Source organism: Strix uralensis, chromosome 7 (assembly GCF_047716275.1).
Source record: "Strix uralensis isolate ZFMK-TIS-50842 chromosome 7, bStrUra1, whole genome shotgun sequence".
Classification (NCBI taxonomy): Eukaryota; Metazoa; Chordata; class Aves; order Strigiformes; family Strigidae; genus Strix; species Strix uralensis.
This window is the reverse complement of record NC_133978.1, coordinates 37,705,803-37,724,375: the sequence shown is the minus strand read 5'-3', so window position 1 is coordinate 37,724,375 and position 18,573 is coordinate 37,705,803. Positions and strand designations below refer to the sequence as shown.

Genomic DNA, 18,573 nt, shown 5'->3' with positions numbered 1-18,573 from the left:
TACAATGCCTGACTTGTATAATTTTTAAAGCTAGAGCATGACCTCTAGGTGGTGCTGACATCCTGTTAGTCCATGAGGTTAAGGCACATGCCAGTTTACTAAACCATATTCTGGACCATTACCCTTTGGCAGTGACCTTCAGGCACATGGATTGCAGATTTAGCAGTTACAACTTCTGTAAATTTCGTATTGTAACACAGTGGGTTTAAATCTATTGCCATAAAGAATAATTCAACTCCCTCCTAAGTCAAGCGGCAGCAGCAAGTACACAGCAAGTGAAAACAGGCAAGACAGCACGTAGTAAGAGACAGACATCATCTCAGGGACCACAGTTCAGGTCTCAATGGGCTATGAAACGTAACTAGGATTTTTATGAAAATAATTAGAGGATAAAAAAGTTGAAAGCAAACCAATGGAGATGCATGTGATGAGAGATGAGCTAGAAGTGGTATTTTTCAGTTCCTTTAAATGAGTTGAGATGCAGCCAGTAATTGCACTTTATTCTGACATTTATTACTAGGAAGAATAAATGGTACTGCTGTACATGGATTAGTATCTAACTCTGTAACCAAGGGCCCCACTGAAACATCAGCTCCACACTGCTGCAATCAAGCTGCTTTCGGAACTTAGTGATGTATGAGAAAGCTGAAAATGTCTCATTTAAACGGAGGTGGGCTACCAAAGGTACAATTATATACACATTTCATACCAACTCTGGCCTGTGGTGCAGCCGGTTACAGTGGAAGTAACTCCTCCAGAAGTCGCATGTTACAGAGTAAAATGTTGAGGGCAATTGTATGCACATTCTGACAGCAGTGTAACTGCAGATGTGGACTTACCTGGAATAATTCAGTCAGAAGATGTCACGGTCAAACTGGAATTTGGGTAACTGTGTGCAGCCTCTATAAAATATTCAATTCAGCTGAAGCTTGCGTACTGTTGAGACAGCGTGACTAGGTGTGCTGCTTTACAAAAGGGAAAAATGGACTTGAGAAAGGCAGTCACTCAAGTGTGATGCTATCATACTGTCTGCCGGACAGTGAGGTGCTTCCCGAGGTCACACAGGTGCCGTTATTTCAGGAGAGTATTTTTGAGAGGACCTTTCTTACGCAACAGCATAAAGCCAGAAAAATGCATGGTACATTTTGCTCTCCTGGGATGGTTCCCCCCACCCCGCCCCCTTCAGACAGTTTCTTAGTGTTTCCAAATGGTTGACATTACTACGCATCATCTCTTCCCTCCCACTGATGCAGAAGAAACCCGATCAATTTCCCTTGGATAACATGTAAAAATTCCACTGAATAAACTGAGAGCAGTAAAAGAAAAACAGCTCATTCCGTTGTTCAGTTTCTTTCTTAGGCTACACCACCTGATCAGCCTTGAAGAATTAAAGACATTATAGCTGGATAAAAGATAACCTGACCTCTTGTATGCTAAAAAGGAATATATTGTTCTGATAAAATATTTCACATGGTGCAAGGAAACTCAGTCAGATGTTAAGTTACCCAAACTGATTTATTGACAATTTAAATGTGACATATTTACAGCACTGTTTCTAAAATAATTTAACAATTTTCATAGATTTATAAAAGTACTGATAAATAGGAGACCCTGACAATTACCAACCACAAATATTTCCCTATGCTACTGAACTACAACAGTAGTTCTCTTTTTTCTCTTTTTTTTTTTCCTCCCCTCTTTTTATAAGTCCCATAATGGAGCTGCTTTACCTCCACCCAATGTGTAAAATTGCCAATACCAAAATATAATAAAATGAACATGCAGTGTGAAAGCTGTACCAGAGCAAGTGATTTTGGATGTTAGACTACAGTAAAAATATTTCAATGCAAAGTGTCTTCCACACAGAATGTACTTATGAAAAAATAAGCTTTTAAAGAGCTATTGTTTTATAGAAGTTAAAACCTACAATACTAGTACAGACATTTACAGTAACTTCCAATTCTGTGGTAGTTTTCACATATATCTAAAGAGTCAAACAAAACTAGTAATTTACAAACACCACTGCCTTAAGACAGTGGTTAGTTAGCTTATGGATAAGAAAAAAAATGAAGGTGCTGATATAATTTAAGGTTTTGAAATTAGATATTTCATTCTTAGTATGACACCAATTATTCTATCCTTGGATCAACAAACTGTTGTGGTAAAGCCATCCATATCTCTCAAGCAGAAAGTCATTTTGGAAGTTGGAGAGAAGATGGACTTGTATGATATGTATCTTAGGTTCCAGTAGACAAAAAAAAAATGTCTCACAAAACTGGACAATCTGAATCACAATAAGCAGCAGCGTGAGATATTTGTGGGGGTTTTGATTAAAACAAACGTTTTTCAAAAACAGTGACGAGTACACACTCAATCTAATCCAATACTTGAAATGTAAAGGTTCTTTTCATTTGCATCACTGAAGTCCCATAACACAGTGTACACAAACAAGTATTCATTTTTTAAAAACATATATTGCACAGCTAGTAGGTGCAATACCAGAACACTGGTATCCCTAGCATAAGTTTTCTATTTTAAATAGCTGTTTCAAACTATGCTATTCAGAACAACTCCAAGCCAACGTTCAAAACCATTAAGAATGGTTTGTGTACATAACTAATCCAGAAGTGTTTCAACCGTGTGAGATAAAACACAGGCACTTAAGATTATTAGTGCACCAAAAGTTATAGGCCACAACTGCATGACTATGAACAGTTCAGTACCAACAATGACAAAACTAGACGAGCTCTTCCACTGATCATGTAGAAACAAGAACTGTTCACGAAGCACTGATAAGGAAACCATTCTCAAAACAGTAACCAAATGATACATTTAGACATTTAAGAAAAATAATTGCTGCAAAGCCTAATGTAACACAATAGAAACCCTAGTTGGTTCAAAAGATCTAAAGTGTCCAAATTCAAAAGTCCAATTTCTCTTCTCCCCCCTCCAAAACACCATTACATGCAGTCCATTAAAACCCAAATGTGCAAAAAATTATAACCCACCTTTAGGAGTGCATCAAAAATAGGCTGACTATTCAAAATATTATTTTAGTGGAAATTTTACAGCACCATGATTAGAATTCCAAGAGAGTTCAGAATTCTTGTTCCGATAACAAATCAGTTGACACTGTTGATCCTAAAGAACAGAAGAAACATTTTGTGCATTTCCTGGTATCTGAAAGTCATGGAGGGAAACAATTCTCATCTATGCCTAAAATATTACTGTAGTTCAAAAGGAAATTAAGTAGTCACATTTGTTGGCAATAAGTTCTCCGCAATATAGCATTAGTTGTAAATTTAGTAAATTCGCCAGATTAGGAATGAAAAGTTGCTGGTACCTTGCTTACTTGCAGTAGTACTTTTTTGTTTTTGTCTTTTGGTTTTTTTCTTCTAAATTGTGCAGTTTGGCCCCTTCCTAGTAAGTAATTTACTATCAGGCTTTGAGAAAATGCCTAAGGTCCATTTCAGACCCTCAGCTGAAAGGCAATATACAAACACATTATATATACACATGTGTGCACAGAAACACACACATACATATATATAAAAATCAGTGTTCCGGTTTTTTTGTTCTCATTTCCTATAATTTTCTTTGGTTAAAAGTCCGAGCAAGGAAATTAGAGGACCGAACAAATGGATCATTCTCCAAACACTTCCGTGGCTACACATCACTAACTGGAAGGCTTGCATCATCCAGATCCACGAGGCCAGGATCCTGTTCCTGAGTGCCATTTTTACTTTGGGGTTCTGAGAGGCCCCGTTCAGTCACTTTGGAAGCTGATTCTCTTGGAGCGACAACCTGGATCTTGTAGCTCCCTGGCTTGGCCTTGGTAAAAGATTCGTGAAATCCTCGCTTCTCCAAGGCAGGGTATTTGGCGTGAGGGTTTGGGACCAGAGGGCTGCCGTGAGCGGTGGTGGAATGTGAGGTGGCTGGGGCTGGGATGGCAGAACGGAGAGCATGGTTGGGTTCGGAAGAAGACTCGGTATGCTCCTGGAAAAGAAGAGCACCTGTCAGATGAATTCACTGTCGTCATGTTGAAAATACGCAGTTTCAGATTTCACTCTCAGGAAAAAAAAAAAAATCAAGGCAGAAAAAACACAAAGCGAAGCATCAGCCACAGCAGCAGGAGGCAGGTGCTTTCCTCAAGGCAGCGTGTTATTAAATGTGAGCTTACAGCAGTATGTGACAGCAACATCAGTTTCTTCATTTGAGGAAATTAAATTTCTCAAATCAAGCTCAGCAGCTCTTTAGACTTTATAATACAGTCCAGCAAAAAGAAGCTTCTCATTTTACTAAGGTGTTAAGTAACCTTTTGAAGATACACACTTTAAAGGCTGCTGAAAGGGCCATCCTTCCAAGAGAAAAATTTATTCAAACATATTCGTATACATCAGGCACTCATATCCTAAATCCTGAAGTAATGAACATTTTACAGTTCCCTCTTCTTGAGGTACTTATCTCCCCAATTTGTTCCAGGGACCAAACAAAAACAGTAACTATTTTACGCTATCACGACTGTGTGACAATGTCCAAAGTTAATGGACCTAGAAAGAAAACTGATCTTCAAGCTATTCTTTCTGTCAAGTTATTTTTTTGTGTTTATTATTGTTAACTGCCATTCTGTTGACCTTTACACAACTCTACTAGATTGATACTGTGAAAATAAGCTTCCACCATTTACTTACTGACAGAAACACGTTCCCAGACTACCTAGGAATGATTTAGATGTCTAAAGCGTAGGCAGAGTGATGTTTTAGATATCCTAGGATATCCTGCCTGATCTACAGCTCTATCTCCAGAACAAAAATTCCTCAGGTTCTGCATCGTATCTATCAGTTCTGTACAGATGTCTCAAATACCTGGGGTATCTAAAATAGTGCTGGATACAGCGTTAGGTATCAGATCGATCAGAACGCCGCGCGATGATGCAGTGTGTACTTCCCTCTGCAGGCTTTAGGAGCTGCAGCTGCTGCCACTTCTGCCATCACCAGTGTTAGTACGTGAACTAGAGAAATCTGCGAGCCCATGGGTGTACACAAACCAAGTCACTTCTCAAGCACATTTGTTAGCAAAAAAAACCCATCACAGATGTGTGTCCAAGATGCAAATATACATCCTAAATGAAATACTTATTTTTTCACAGCAGTTTTCCAAGTTTATTTTAGAATGCTATGACATGAATTCATAAATTTAAACATAATGGATTCTGCCAAGTACTACCGTATTTTTTTTTATAAATTAAATAATATTATTTGGTAGGAGCTGTGCAATTTTTTTTTTGGACTTCAGTTGTGTTCAATTTCAGTGAAGTATATCACATTACTTACATTGCCTTATTTCATACCTGACTTGATACTCCACTTTAACACCTTTGGTTTAGAAGAACATATGATCAGTAATTTACCTACTATTCTTTGTGTCATTAATAATTTTAGTTCAACAAATAGGACAAAAGTAAGGGATATTAGGACAAGATCTCTATAATAAACTTGCTAAATTGAACTGAAGAATACTCAGATTTTACTACCCACACTGACTGTAATTTCACAGTTAAGAGACTATGCTGCTGTGTTACTCCTAAGGTGTACTGCTTTGAACAGTGTACCGATTATACATTATAATGCTTCTATGTTTGAACTAATAATTTCATGCAGAGACTTATAAGCCATGCAAATCAGGCTACAATATTATCCTTCCAATTACCAGAGTTATGACGTGCATTCTTTGCGTGCACGCATCTGTATTAGTTTGTGGGTAGCTTAAATTTAATTTTGCTTTTGCGCAGTTTCAAATAAATGTAAAGTAAAATGGAAATATGAACTCTCATGCAAATTAGTTTTAATACTTTCCTATTAAAATGACACCACATAACTTATGTTTAAATATATAGTATGCTTTGAAGTATAAATACGTTTCTGCCCTTTTTAATTTCCAATTACTTTAAAAGAAAAAACAGTGCGAACCTGTAAGCGAATGATATAATTTATGAGTTAGTCTTCAGTAATGATAATGACAACAGGTAGCATTATTTTTAGTTTTTTATAGTGCAAATTAGTCTCTAGTCCCAGCCCTCTGTTAAGAAGGCAAGTTTACATGAGAGCCCACATACGTGCTGCATTCACCAGTTCTTGATGTATACCTCTGTATACAAGGATTCGACAGCCTTCTGGCCTGCCGCATCTGGAACACAGTGCAAAGCTAAGATTAGAGTAACCTATACTTGGGAAAAGAGGAGAAGAGAGGGAAAAAGAAAGAAGTGATGCAGACAGTAATAGCTAGATTGCTCAGTTAGCCCCACAAAAAAAAAAAGCATACACAAAGAGAAGTTATCTGCATATTTTCATTCCCCCAAAAAGAAACAGAATTTAGGACAGGAAGTTTTATTTAAAAGCATGAAGCAGCTCCCAGCTGCATAAAATAACTGAGTGCTTAGACTGAGTTAACAGAAACGCAATACCAATGCAAATGTGTAGTCAAAAGCCAGATTTAAATTATTAGATCTCGGATTGTGGGGGTAATGATATATTCAGCTTATTACAAAACATCCCATAGCCAGAAAGTGAAAACCATAGCTTGCAACATCTGAACTGTAAAGTATTCCATTTGTTAAATCTGGACATACTGGGAGACACTGTGACACTACAGTAACCTTCACTGTTCACAAGTTAATGTATTTTGTACTGAACATCTAAATACAGTTTAAATGCAAATATGCTGGCATCCACAGGGCTTCACAAATACTAACATCTGTCCCAGTGCCTCAGTTCAGCAATGCTAGATGGTGTTCACGCTACGTTCCCAACAGCAAAAACTAATTCATGCGAGCAGAGATCTCTCAGAGAAGTTACTTTAAATTTGAACCTGTATCTGCATATATGATAAACCATCAACAATAGAAAACAACAATTTAGTAGAGCCGTTAAAAACAAATTAGAATATTGCCATTTGATTGCAAAATTCAGCAATTCACAGCAACACCTCGCAGGAATTAGAAAGTTTCAATTTTACTTACAAACTAGTAGCAGCATAGTCACAAAGATCATACTGAACTCAGAACTTTTCTAGGTTAGCATTTGCATTATCTATGGGTTCAAGACAAGAGAGCGCACATAAAATTACATACACGTAAAACTAAGATAAGTGCTCAATTAAAAACGCAAAGTATTTTATGCCATTCTGTATGAAAGTTCATGCAAAGATGCCACGTTACTACAGGACAGTATAGAGGACAGGCAAAAGGAAGAAACAACTAGAACTTCATGTGCACAAGTGAACATCAACTAATCACATTTTCTCTGAGGTTCAGAATAACATACGGAAGCTGCTGATCTTCCAGGTCCCCGCTGTGCTACAATGGCCCCAGAAATTGCCTTTATCCAACTGTGCATGTCTTCTGGACTGTCCGCCTGGAACAATATGTATTATATTTAACATAACCAACTCTCAACACTCCCGGCGTCCTGACCATCTGCATTAAAGTGACAGCCTTACCCTCCTTTAGTAGCCTGTTATTTAAAGCTATAGGGACTTAATTTCTTAACCCAGGCATTTCTTAAAATCTTACCCTGAATTTACTATTATATGTATATAGTTATATAAAAAAATAAGCAAGAAATAAGTATTTTTTAACACTATTTGCACACTCTAGACTCAAATTTTTACTTTTCAGCAAAGAAAAAAATTAAAGCACCCACAGAATTTCTTACAGGAGATCAGCTGACTCCTCTTAGCAGACTTTGGCCAATGACATAACTTCTGTACTTTTCAGTCACTGTTGCACTTTACTTCTATGAGGTATTTACTGAAGAGTTACAGCAAAATAAAAATCAGTCTCTGTCGGGGGTCAGCTATACATGTACTTAGAACAACAATCCAACAAAAATGCAACAGATTAACAGTAATACCAAGGGTGCACATATCGGGGATAAAAACAGATAAAAAACTAAAGCTATCTCCTAACACATCCACCCAGCAAGAAACATCTGCAACATGTCACTTAACTATGTTCATAACTCAGCATCTGGCACCACTGCCTGTATGAGACTATACTGGCCTTCCTGATCCTACCAGAGAAACTCGAAAATTATTTCCAGTACTATAAGCATCACATTCCCACAGAGCTAGGAAGAGCAAGTCTTTGTGACTTGCATTATATCCAAACATTTAACAGGTAACATAGATACGGTGAATAAAGTGCATATGGATACATATTACCAAATAGGTACTGAAACCTAAATGTTGCTGTGCTTTAGCAGACATTTTAATGTGGCAACTAACTTCAATATGAAAACTCAATTACTATACATAAAAATTCAGTACTTCAAAATGTAAGATTTAAAATATTGAGTCAATCCTACAGAATTTGAAGATCCAAATGCCAACAAAATCACGTTAGGATTTACTGTTTGTTGCTTTCATACACTACCAACGTAACAGTTGCTGTTACATGGAGTATTTCTTACATTCACCTTTCTGAAACGTAACGAAGATCACATTCCCTCCGTAAATCATGGCATAGTTAAATACAACTTCAAAAGCACAACAGCAGTGCTTCTTTGCTTTGACTATGGCAGTCCCCTGGTTTTGCCCAAAGTTTAAAAAATAAATTACCTGTACATAAAATGTTCGAGAAGTTGTTACAATTTCAAAGAGATTGTCTCTCATCATTATATCACTGTAAATGAAAACACACAAAAATACTTCAACCGCAAGTATAACCTTATTTTAAAAAGACTCTAGGATGTGCAGAGGAATCAGAACATCTGAAGACCTTTTGCATTTCTTTATCATGCTACTGTTGTTTTTTTGGTAAATACTAAGTAGAAAAAGAAAACCAGCATCTCTTACTCGTTTTAGTCCTAAGACTCTTTAGTTTATCAGTGGCATGTGTGCTATACATATTTTCAATTGGAGCATTCTAAACCATATCATGTTAAGTTTAAAAATATTTATTGTTCTAGTCAACCTTCTATAAAATTTCACATTTATATTTTGTTGTGTCTTCGCAAAGTATTAGTCCTAAGCACTAGCCTGCTAAAAAAAGAAACTACAAAGGCAATTAATTCCTTAGTATATTGCCATTTGGTGGGAGGGAAAGAGCAGGAGAAAGTATTCTCAGCTAAATTCAGCCATTCAGCATAAGGTAATGTCCTCTAAAGGTTTAGGGATTATATAAGCAGAATAGAGACTCCCGAAATCGCTGCCTCAAATCAGACAGCACCCATGCACCTCTCCCTCATGACTGCATCATACTCCTTTGTTCCACCCTTGTCCAATGCATTCACATTCTACTGAATGTTACAAGTTTGAAACGCACACTAATGCAGAACTCTCAAAACCAGTTTTATGCACAAAACTACTCACTGTCCTGTAAGTAAAGAGTATCACACATGCATACATCCACTGAAGTTATTAAAAAATTCTCCACTGTTTCCATCCAGTGATGAGCAGTCTAGCCATCACAAGGCAGTGTGCTACATGCCATGTAACCACATCAGTGCTGCTCTCCTCACCTTTGTTTGCATTCCTGAACTTTATGGACCTCCTTAAGTGGTATAACCCTGAGAGGTTCCTTTTCCTAAAAAAAAAAAAAAAAGGCAAAAAATATTTCAGTAAAGTATATCTAACAACTAGAATAGAGTCAGTCAAGAAGCCAGAGGTCAGGTCAGTTGACAGCAGCAGACTTATGGTAAATGAGACTTTCAGGGCAGTCACTTATGCAAAAGGTGATGTCAACCAAAATCTGCTTTTCTAAGTATTAAACCAACCATGGCACTTGCAACAAAGAGGAGGCAAAAATCAAGAAACAAAACACCCCAAAACAGTCATTCACCTTACCATAATGGGGACAACCACCCCTGTTCCCTTCCCCTAACTAGATCACAAAATTGAATCTGGCCTCAAGCAGCTTATTTCAGTAAAACCATGATTATATTTATTCGCTATGAAATGCTACAGTACAAGATGCTTTGTTAATTGTTCCGCATGACATGGCTTTAAATAAGATTAATTGTACCCTATACTCAATAAAATTAAAAATAATACAAAGAAATCAATCATATCAAAACCTGTAAAAGAGCAAGTATTCTTAAAGCATATGAAAACTCTGTTACCATAAAATAAGTAATTCTGTCAAAGTTTCACACAACAGAAAAAAAGATGAGAACATTCAAACAGAAATACTTTCACTTTTGCCATGACAACATGATGTCATACATACTATTATTTTCCTGTGGTTGTTGCAGTAAAACAAACAACAACTTATTTTACCTCTGCTGTGTTTTCTTTAAGCAATGTTACAATGGACTACTGCAGTTGGCTTCAGCTTATAGACAAAACAAAAGCTATCAGCTCTGAAATGATTACTTTCTCTACAATTTCTACTACATATACTTAAGAGATTTATGTTGTTACAGCAAACATCAAATGTCACCCAAATATAACCATCCTCAAATGTCAGTTTTCATTAGATCACTTGGGTCTATAGCAGATCAAATGTACTGAGTTTAAAACTCAGTGTTTTCTGTTATTTTGCCCCTCTTTCCCCCTCTCCCCTCCCTACTCTTCCTAGGTTCACTCATCCATTACAAGAGAGTTTTCAAATACATCAAATGTGAACTGCAAGATCATCCCTGGAACACAGACACCTGTTGCAGGGAAGACCTCAGCCCAGAAATGATAATTTTCTGAGTCTGATATGGCTGTATTTCAAGACTGACATGGGCTTTTCCTCAAACTGAAAAGAGGAGGGATAGTTAAGAGGGAGTGGGGGGTGAGATTCATTACACCACCAAACAATCACAAGAAAAAAAATCCCCAGAATATGCACATTTTTCATTTTTTTTAAAAAAAAAAAGCAATTTTTTTTTTACATTTTTGAGAGCAGAACACAGATCTATTTCTACAGATGCAAAACAACAGCACCTCAAGATATCCAGTAGGAGTCATTTGAAGTACTGGTGAGCAGGTTGGCTGTCAAGACAAACTGATTTCAAGAAAGAGCCATACTTGACTGAAGACTGCAGCTACTGGGAACTGAAGTCCAAAAGAAAGAAGTTTTCCAGAATTAGAAGTCTGATGCTACACTAGCCAAACACAACCTCCATGCCTTACCCTTCTTAACCACAAAGGCATGACAAACAACTGCTACTGAACTTTTTTCCTATCTTTGTATTACTCTCATTAGGAACAGGAGATCCCACACATTACAAGGCAGATCCTAATTGTTTAAAAAACTATTATGAAACATGATTATCATGATTAGGTTTCCTAACCATGGAATTCTTTGATTAATCACTGTAGTCCAATAAAAGGACACTATATTCTCTATTTACTCAGTATTTAATTCCCTGAAGAGGGATGACTTAAAATGCAAAACCCCCTAATTTTAGTAAAAATTGTGAAGCAGGACCTACTTCCCTCTTGTCTGACAGCTGGTCAGTCCAGTACCTTCCTCAAACTGCAGCAAGGGGATATTAGCCTGAAGAACAGAGGACACTACAAGATTTTATTTTGTTCAAAACAGTTAAACTGGAAAGAGCACGATGAAACACTAAAAGTGTATGCATTTCTACCACCTTTCTAGTATACTCACACAGTACAATTCTCCACTGAGTGAGAATTTGCTTGTGAGCAATCTGCACTCAGATTTTTTTTTTAATAAAAACAAAGAGTTTATTATAGGCAATGAGTCAGAACTGTGTTATGCTGACAGTAACAAGGATAATGATGCAAGATCAAACTCCTGCTACTGTTGTATGCTCCCTCATTAAAAGTAAAGCAGAAGTTCTCTTCAGAAACAGCCTGAAATTCAGGTTCTTGACATTTTACATCTTACAGTTGGCCTGTAAACTCAATTTTCCTTAATTTATAATACTCTACAATTCAGACTTCACTCCTTAGGTACAGATTTTCTCATGTTTAGTAAGTGTGGGACTCCTTTCTGGGAAAAACAGACTGTCTCCAATACGAGACACTTCATTTTTAAATGAAGCCTGAAGGCACGTAACATTTGGTCAAAATTGTTCAAAAGGTTGAAGAGTGATGAGTGGGGAAGAAATATCATGAAACCAAAACAAACTCTGTAAGCATTCCTTCTGAGCAGCAGAATTCTCTGCCTGTCTTGGCTGCCCTGGTGAAAGAAGTGTGTGGGAAAAGATCCCATCATTTGTATGATAAAACACTTCATAATTCTAACTTTAAGAATTTAAGTTTTGTCTCTCCACATAATGATCAGCTGTTTCAAGGACACAATTTTATGTGAGTACAAAGTGACATAAGATACTAATACAAAAATCAGGGTGATTGTAGAATGTATCCCATTACTGTTCTTCAGTGCCCTACAGACAGACTCCCAAAGAGAAGACTGATGTCTGAGTTAACAGCCACCCTATTAATTTTTTGTTCTTCCTGATCATGAAAATTATTACAGTACAGAGTTCAGAGTTGCAGGAGCAGCACAGCACATTTTTCAAATACAAGCATATTTCTTTAGATTTACTTGCAACTATGTATGTGGAGAATAACACGTTTGGAAACTTACCAGTTCAGACTTGAAATACCCTATTGTGTTTTCATCTAACTGAAAGTATCTTCTCTTCCAGTTCTTCATCTGTTAAAAGAAAATAAGCAAATATAATAATATTTTATATATGAAATACAAATACACATGTTATACATTGTTCATATATTCATATATTTAACTATATAATCTCATTTATATTTGTAATACATGATACTGTATAATTCCTATTTATTTATAATTATTCTTCTACAAAATATATGTAACATCCAAAAGTTATAAGTATATGTGTGTTATGTATATACATAGTGCCCCCAAAATAATTCTTCAGGACTCTTCCCAGTTTTTTTTTTTTAAACTGCAAAAATTAAAAATTCTGGAAGGTACTATTTTCTATGATAAGAATGTTTCAACAATCTCCACTGAAGCTGTAGCAACTCAGCAGCACAAATACCCCGTAAGAAATGTTAAAAGATTGTATATTAAAGGTTTCCAGCTTATTTTTAACTAAAATGGAATGTTACAAAAAGAAGCTTCATAATCCAAGATAAAAACAAGTCCTGAGGACTCACAAAGGATGAATATCTTGCTTAATCCAAACTATCTGTTCCTTCTTTTAGCAAGGCATCATGTGGATAGGTCCACTTGTGTTAAACAGTCTGACAAGTTGTACAATTCTTCCTCTGAACTGATAAATTAGCTTTTTCTAAACGTTTTAGTGATTTAAAAGGTGTAGAGGCATTGAACTTCTACCTTAGTTTAGGTGCTTCTACTGAGCAAAATAAGGATCTGTACATCACTGTGGAACAGAATTCCTAGTTGCATGCACTAACCAGAATGTGGAAGCCTCTGAGCACACAATTTTTCCTCTCCAGAACATCTCCAACAACATAAGATTGAAGAAAACAATGAACAGAAGTAATACAGACATAAATTACGGGCTACTGGAGGATAAGTTTTATCTTTAGCCATCCTTAATACTGTCAGTAGTGCTAAAGTTACCAGCACTTAGGTCGTCTTTTTTTTTAAATCATCTACTTGTTAAGTACAACTACCACCTTAGGACCTTTGTTCTTGATTAGTGAAACACACTGATCTCAAATACTTACCACTGCTCCTTGCTTTACACAGTAGCCAGCTTTGATAATAGCATTATCTGGGGGATGCTTAGCAGTAAAATAAGGAAGGTGACTTTGCGACCGCTTCAAATAATTCCTATCGCCCCCTTCACTGCACTCACTGATTTCTTCTTTCTAGAAAAAAGCAGGAAAGTTCAGAATACTCTCAGTTTTTTCTAAAGGTCAAAGAATAACTGTACTAGTTATAATAGGAAATAATTGTATCATCCCATGCTCACAAATCCCATTTCCAATTTGTTTGAAAGGATAAAATATTTCAACTGATTCCTAGAGACAACTAATGAGACTCTCCAAGGGCTCTGGTTTAGTACTTGCAAGCTCCATTTAGAAATTAAACTAAGAAAGTATTGAGTATCGACAGACACTCAATGAAGAATGATGTAGACCTAAAACCAAGATATATGCGTATATTTAGTGCAAACTCATAACATGACTTTAAGGGCAAAACACTAGAGGTGGCTACAGCAAAGAAAAAGCTATTTCTAGAACTAAGACACATCAGAATTCACCAACTTCTTTAATGCAGTTCAGGTATGTATATATGTAATTTGCACTGTGTTAATCTAATCTGTATTTTCAGCTCAAGGAACTTCCAGAAACAGGTGCAGGTCTGTATCTTTAACACTGTACAGATTCTTCTTCCATGAGCTTGTCCAATCTCTCAAACTCAGGAGAGTTTCTCACATCCATGACATCTTTCAGCAAGGAGTACCTTATATTTTATTACTCACTGCAAGAACAACTCCTTCCCTATGTTTCACCTGGTTACACCATTAACCTTGTTTAAAAGCCCATCTTTCTCATACTGGAAGAGACAGTTTACATCATCCACTCCTGCCAATCGTGATTTTGTAGAGCTCTTACACCCTCCTTTAGTTATTTCTTTTGCACATGAAGAGTACTAGCCTAGTCAATTGGAGTATAGGTGATCATTATATAGGAGATCATTCCACATGGACCAATCATCCTTGAAATCTTTCTCTGAACCTTTCCAGTTTTTAAGATGAGAACAAAGTTAGACAAAGTAATCAAGGTCTGGTCAAAGACAGAATTTATACAGCAGCAAAGATGTTTTCTGGTTTGCTCCTTACTCTTTTTCTAGTAACTCCTAATGTTTGTGGGGCTTTTCCTCCCCTGTTACTGAACACTAAGATGATGTTTTTATAGTGCGACTAAGTCTTACCTTTCACTCAAGTGGAAATGGTTATTTCACAATCTAGTATTTTCCATAAAAATTAAGATTGTTTTTCCCAGAGTCCCTTAGATCACACTTATTTTCACTGAATTTCACTTGCTATCTTATTTGTCCACACATGCTATTTCATAAGGCCCTTCTGCAATAGTTTAATCTTCTGTCATCCTTACTACCTCTAATCACATAGTGTATATACAACCAGCTGACTTAATCACCTCCTTTTTCTCCCCACTTTTCCTGGCAGTTAAAAAGACATAACTTCAGCATTGTTAACACCAACAATTCATTTCACACACAAAAAGCTGTTTTCAGCATACTAACTGTTATCTGTGACCAAAAATCAATACTCAGGTAATTCTTTATAGCCTTGTGTAATTCCCTATAATCTTGTATAAAGGGGGAAAAAAAAAATCCTCAAAAACCCCCAGTATCAATAAAAGGTGCACATCAAAGTTTACGTCCTCTGGTCAGGGTGAGAAGCTGACAGCTATATTGTGATACATAACCCGTTCTTACCTGTCAAACAACAAAGGCTCCTCTATCAAATAACGGCTCACTTAGTTTATGGGTATTACCTGGGTAGGTGTAATGATAGGAACACCGCCAACAATTTCTGTCCTGTAAGAGACTTGCTTCTTTCCACCTGGGCTTTCAGCTTGACGATTTGCGTTATCCATTTGACACAGAGGATCAGACTGCTTTGGTACCTGAAAGTGGAATATGATAATTAGCATTAAAAGTTTCAGGAAGAGCCAAAAAAAGTCCTAATCGTTATTCAAGTGTTTTTAATTTGTCTTCAGCAGGATTTAAAAAATGTTCTCTAATTGTAAAAGGCTAGAAATAGCTTACATGAAAATTTGTTGGCTATGCCTTAGTTCTCAGAAGAAAACTGGTGCCAATAAAGATATTTCACCAGGTGTCTTGAAATCTAAAAATCAATTCCCAGCTTTGCTGTAAGTGCCACACTTGATCTTCAAGAAGCACTGCTAATTTGTAGAAGAACTAGTTCTTTATTTTTCACTTGCTTTCAGTTTTAGTAATAAGTGTTCTAGCCTGGAGACACCCCAGTGCCTGTAGAGCTAGCACAGTAAGGCCATAAACACAGGGCTATAGCACTGAGACTTTTGTCAAACAGGATGCCTGACCAGTATGACATTTGCACTCACATTCCAATATCTGGCACGAAGACTGTGCGTACTGCCTCCATTAATGCTACATATATTGCTAAATTCTGTCCCAAATGACTATAACTACCTATTTCTAACTATCATTAACTAGTAGATAATTCTCTCAAATGTGGAACTAAAGGACTCAAAATATCACAGCAATTTAATTTCCACAATAAGTGTTTTGATCTAAAACGTTTACTCAGATTTCTGAGTTTGTGCAAGAAGTAAACATCTGTAACCTAAGAAATGCACTGACTGGCTACCCCAGACATTTTAATTGATAATCTACTTTTACCCCTAATATTAATATAGTAAATTTGAAGTGACTTCAACAAGAAGATATCAAGAGTCTCACACCAATATATCCTAGCCAGCAGCTTACTGGATATTTATATAGGATATCCAAATTCCTTCAGAAAGAAGGGACACACAAATTATTTTTACACAGTGAATAACCATGCAAGACTGTGGCACATTCAGAACTTGAAATGATCTAGACAAAAACAAAGCTACTTTATAGTCTGCTGTGATTCTAGTTCCTAGGCCCAGGACTGCCTATTTTACAAAAAGCAGCCCGCAAAGAAGTACAAACACTGCTGAGAGCACCAGTGTCAGCCTAGGACAGCTTCCTCCTGGCCAAGTGAAGGTGGCACTCAGCAGCTTGTTCAGCTGTGGCGTCAGGCTCGTTCTCTCACTGCCACCATCCCCTTAGCTTTGCACAAGGCCCAGCTTTGCTAGCACAAGTAAAAGGTGACTCCATTCACAGCCAAGCCTGGCGCTGGAGGGTAAGACATTCTCCTAGTGCACACAGATCACGGGCCTCAGCCTTTCATGAGAAGGGGCTTGTAGCTACAGCTTTATGGGTAAGTGCTTCAGCTGTCACAAACTCCTACTTAAAATGTTACAGACCAAACCCACAGCCACCTTCTCATGTGAATTCATTTTCAAACGGTACTCATAAATAGTACACAATGTGCTGGACTGCAAAGGTTCATCGTTATTTCGAAATGATCAGCACTCAGAGTACTAAAAAACATAGCCACTCTTGGAGGATTACAATCTACAGCAAGCAATGTTTATATGAAAATTAGTAATTGAATGTTCGTAATTATTTGATTAAATAATTGGCCATAATAAAGAACCTCTGAACAGATTAACAGTTCAAAGGCTTGTTCCTTCAAAGACAAAATGCACTAATGATTTCACCAGCCATTTAGAATGCAAGTTAAACATATGATAAACTGCTTTCAGACTACATTCTAATTTTATGCAATTAAGTCTTTATTCACTCCGTTGCTTGAACTGGAAACAATTCAAGCCTTGTTGTAGTGTCCTCCTTATGAAAAACCCAAGTGAGAAGGCTTTGTGTTTCTGGTTTTTTTATTATTAGTAGTAACATTTTTGTATTTCCAAAGGAAGGGCTACATTAAAACAATGCAAACATGGAAACATCCTTAGATAACTTAAAAATGAGAAAGTTACTGACAACAAAGATGAATGTGTGCACCCATGCCCAGAACCCCTTCTTTGTAAGGGGTATGCTCTCAAGACAGTTTGTATCATCACTTCCCCAAAACTTGAGAGAGAGAACAAAACTGTAACTTCTGCCTCCTGAAAAGACTGAATTAATACGTGGGGTTTTCTATCATGTGATAACAAGCTGTCCTAGTACAAACCAGAAAAGTGATTTAACAGTTAACAGAAGAATACATTAATGTTTCGTTGAATGGATGGTCACTTGAAATCAGGAGAGAACATTTGGAACATGGCACAATGTGTTTGCTCCTTATTTTAGTGACACTAAGAAATACAAACTTTTGACACCAGGCAAATGTACGTGTATCTTTTTCACTGCTTGCAAGTGTCTTCTGGATATTTTGATTAATATTAAATGTGTATGGTTAATTTTAAATTACTGGAAACCATCATATGCTGCAATGAAAAGGTTAATCACATTTTTGTCCAATATCCAAAGCAAAAAGTAAAATAAACTCAAAATTTAGAGGGAGTTCTGTACAGTTTCTCCAAGTCTTGGAAAACCAAGCCAAGAGTTGTTTGTAGAGATAAAGACTACTCTATCATAAAAACTGAAGGCAAAGGTTACATTTAAGCACCTTGAGACAATCACCATTTGAAAGCATTGCTAAGTATCAACTAAACCACTTACTGTGATTTTGGTAGCTTTGTTCAGAACATTTACCCATTCAACTAGGTCCTGCTGATCATTGGCTTGTAGAAAGTATTTTCTCATCCCTGCATTCATAACTGTTAAAAACCATTATGAAAAGTTAACAACACTGAAATTTAAGAGCAAACTTAACACGACAATAGCAAGATTTAATTTCAGATGGAAAATCCAGTTGATGTATTTAAGCTTTCTGCTGCATTCCTTTTTAGAAAGCCATCTTAAGACACATACATGCACTTGACAGGTTTGCTTTATTCTAAAAAAACCCCTATTTTTCTTTGCTTCTTTTAAGCTCTCCACTTAAATGGCATCATCCAGAATTTGTTAAGTAATTTTTATTACGTAGAAAAAGCATT

At 36.7% G+C, this 18,573-nt stretch overlaps 1 protein-coding gene across 7 annotated transcripts in view; it reads right to left on the bottom strand.

Annotated features, from left to right (window-relative positions):
• Positions 1-1,496: 1,496 nt before the first annotated feature.
• Positions 1,497-18,573, bottom strand: part of PLEKHA1 (pleckstrin homology domain containing A1) — a 38,754-nt gene continuing 21,677 nt past the window's right edge. For 3 of the 7 annotated variants that reach the window (XM_074875465.1, XM_074875464.1, XM_074875469.1), the window contains 8 exons: positions 18,197-18,294; positions 15,436-15,567; positions 13,636-13,779; positions 12,548-12,616; positions 9,519-9,583; positions 8,617-8,680; positions 7,323-7,412; positions 1,497-3,996 (listed from right to left, as the gene is read on the bottom strand). In XM_074875465.1, the coding sequence (XP_074731566.1) occupies positions 3,667-3,996; positions 7,323-7,412; positions 8,617-8,680; positions 9,519-9,583; positions 12,548-12,616; positions 13,636-13,779; positions 15,436-15,567; positions 18,197-18,294 (992 nt within the window). In that variant the 3' untranslated portion in view covers positions 1,497-3,666. Of the gene's footprint in view, positions 3,997-4,865; positions 5,022-6,115; positions 6,221-7,322; positions 7,413-8,616; positions 8,681-9,518; positions 9,584-12,547; positions 12,617-13,635; positions 13,780-15,435; positions 15,568-18,196; positions 18,295-18,573 lie in introns of all 7 variants that reach the window. The other 4 variants (XR_012629736.1, XM_074875468.1, XM_074875466.1 and 1 more) reach the window with 4 other exon arrangements.